Here is a 1,513-nt window from a genome sequence, read left to right as displayed (position 1 = left end):
AAAAATTAAAATAATAAAGAATTATATAATAAAAATTAAATATAAAAATTACATATACACAAAATAATGTAAAAACATAAAATAATAAGAAATAAAAGTAAAAATAGAGTTTTATTTTATTTTAGCTATGCGGGATAAATAAAGTCTTTTGCTATATTAATTATTTTTACCACCATCTCTCTCTAATACTGATTATAGATAACTGGGGGGAAACAATAAAGGCAAGTATGGAGTACCGTTCGAAATCTTTATCGCGTGGAGAACGAATTTGATGCGCGACTGGGGGCAGAATGTTGACGCGAGCTTTCAGAATGATTTCGGGCCGATGATTAAACGACATGACCGTCTTGATGCTCGACACTTTTTCAACATTAATCTCTGCCATCCGCTTGGCCATTTGTCGGTTGTCGAATCCGTGGCCGTCGTTCTCTCTCTCCTGGCGGCGCGAGCCCTGAGAAGCACGATAATTATGTTCGTAGAGACGATTAATATCCAGAGACACCTATCGCCATTTTTTCGGCGGTACCCGCCGTAAAATATATTGCGCTGCGTTGAAAACATTTCGAGCGTAAAACACCGCCATTAAATGTGGAAGGCACCAGTAGCCGAGTCTTAAAAACACTACTTGTCGCTCGCAGACATATTTTACAATTAAAGTAACTATACGTGTCAATTAAATTTAATGCTGAAAAGATGGAATTGTTTATGCATTTAAAGCACGAATATTGTGTTAATTTATTATAACGATCATGCATTTTTCTCTTAAGAAAAAGAAAACAATTATTTCTTGGTAAATTACAGAATAATTGCATCAATATGCACAGATCTTTATTTAGTTTTAGAAAAAATTTATTTTTTATTATGCTATGTATAAATGTCAATATCGATTACAATATCACAGAAGGAAAATCGATTCTTCCTTAGATATCTCGTATAAAATCCCCGCCGTCGGCAAACGTAATCTCCCTTCTTTTAAGCGAAAAGATATAATTGAACGTCAATTAAAAACTGCTAATTGAGCTGTTTTTACATTAAAACATCACTATAATACTTATATATACAATGACTAATTTATTTTTGCATGTTTACCGAAAATGGAATCGCTAATTTTGAATAACAACTTCGCATTTACACAGAAACGAAAATAACTATTCCATCATAAAGTCGCATATAAATTTTCCTTTATTTATAACGCGAATTAGCTTCCGATGTTTTAAATTCAATTATAATAATAATTAGAATTTAAAGTTTATATTGTGTTAATTTTTATTCTTATAGATGTACTTTCAAATCGTTATTATTACACAAAATGCTATGTCTACGAGGTTTTAATTTCGCTTCTGTGCAAAAGTGAAGAGCGACAATTAGTAGAACGTAAAATTGTTCGCGATTGTTTCCAAAAATTGGCGATTCGTTGGTCAATGTTATTAAAACGGTCGGTGTCTCGCGTCGTTCACGAGCAGAACCGTCCAACCTGTCGGCAGGCGGAGACTCGCTGATGGGCTCAGGATCG

The 1,513-nt window shown here is 33.6% G+C and overlaps 1 protein-coding gene across 1 annotated transcript in view; it reads left to right on the top strand.

Annotated features, from left to right (window-relative positions):
• LOC115233670 (LIM/homeobox protein Lhx5-like) overlaps positions 1 to 1,513 on the top strand; it is a 38,201-nt gene that overhangs the window by 24,840 nt on the left and 11,848 nt on the right. Inside the window, 1 exon segment of the mRNA XM_029804225.1 lies at positions 1,464 to 1,502. Coding sequence (XP_029660085.1) covers positions 1,464 to 1,502 — 39 coding nt within the window.

This window comes from Formica exsecta, unplaced genomic scaffold, assembly GCF_003651465.1.
Source record: "Formica exsecta isolate Colony F162 unplaced genomic scaffold, ASM365146v1 scaffold181, whole genome shotgun sequence".
Classification (NCBI taxonomy): Eukaryota; Metazoa; Arthropoda; class Insecta; order Hymenoptera; family Formicidae; genus Formica; species Formica exsecta.
Note: the sequence above shows the minus strand (reverse complement) of the source record. Positions and strands in the feature narration are given on the sequence as shown.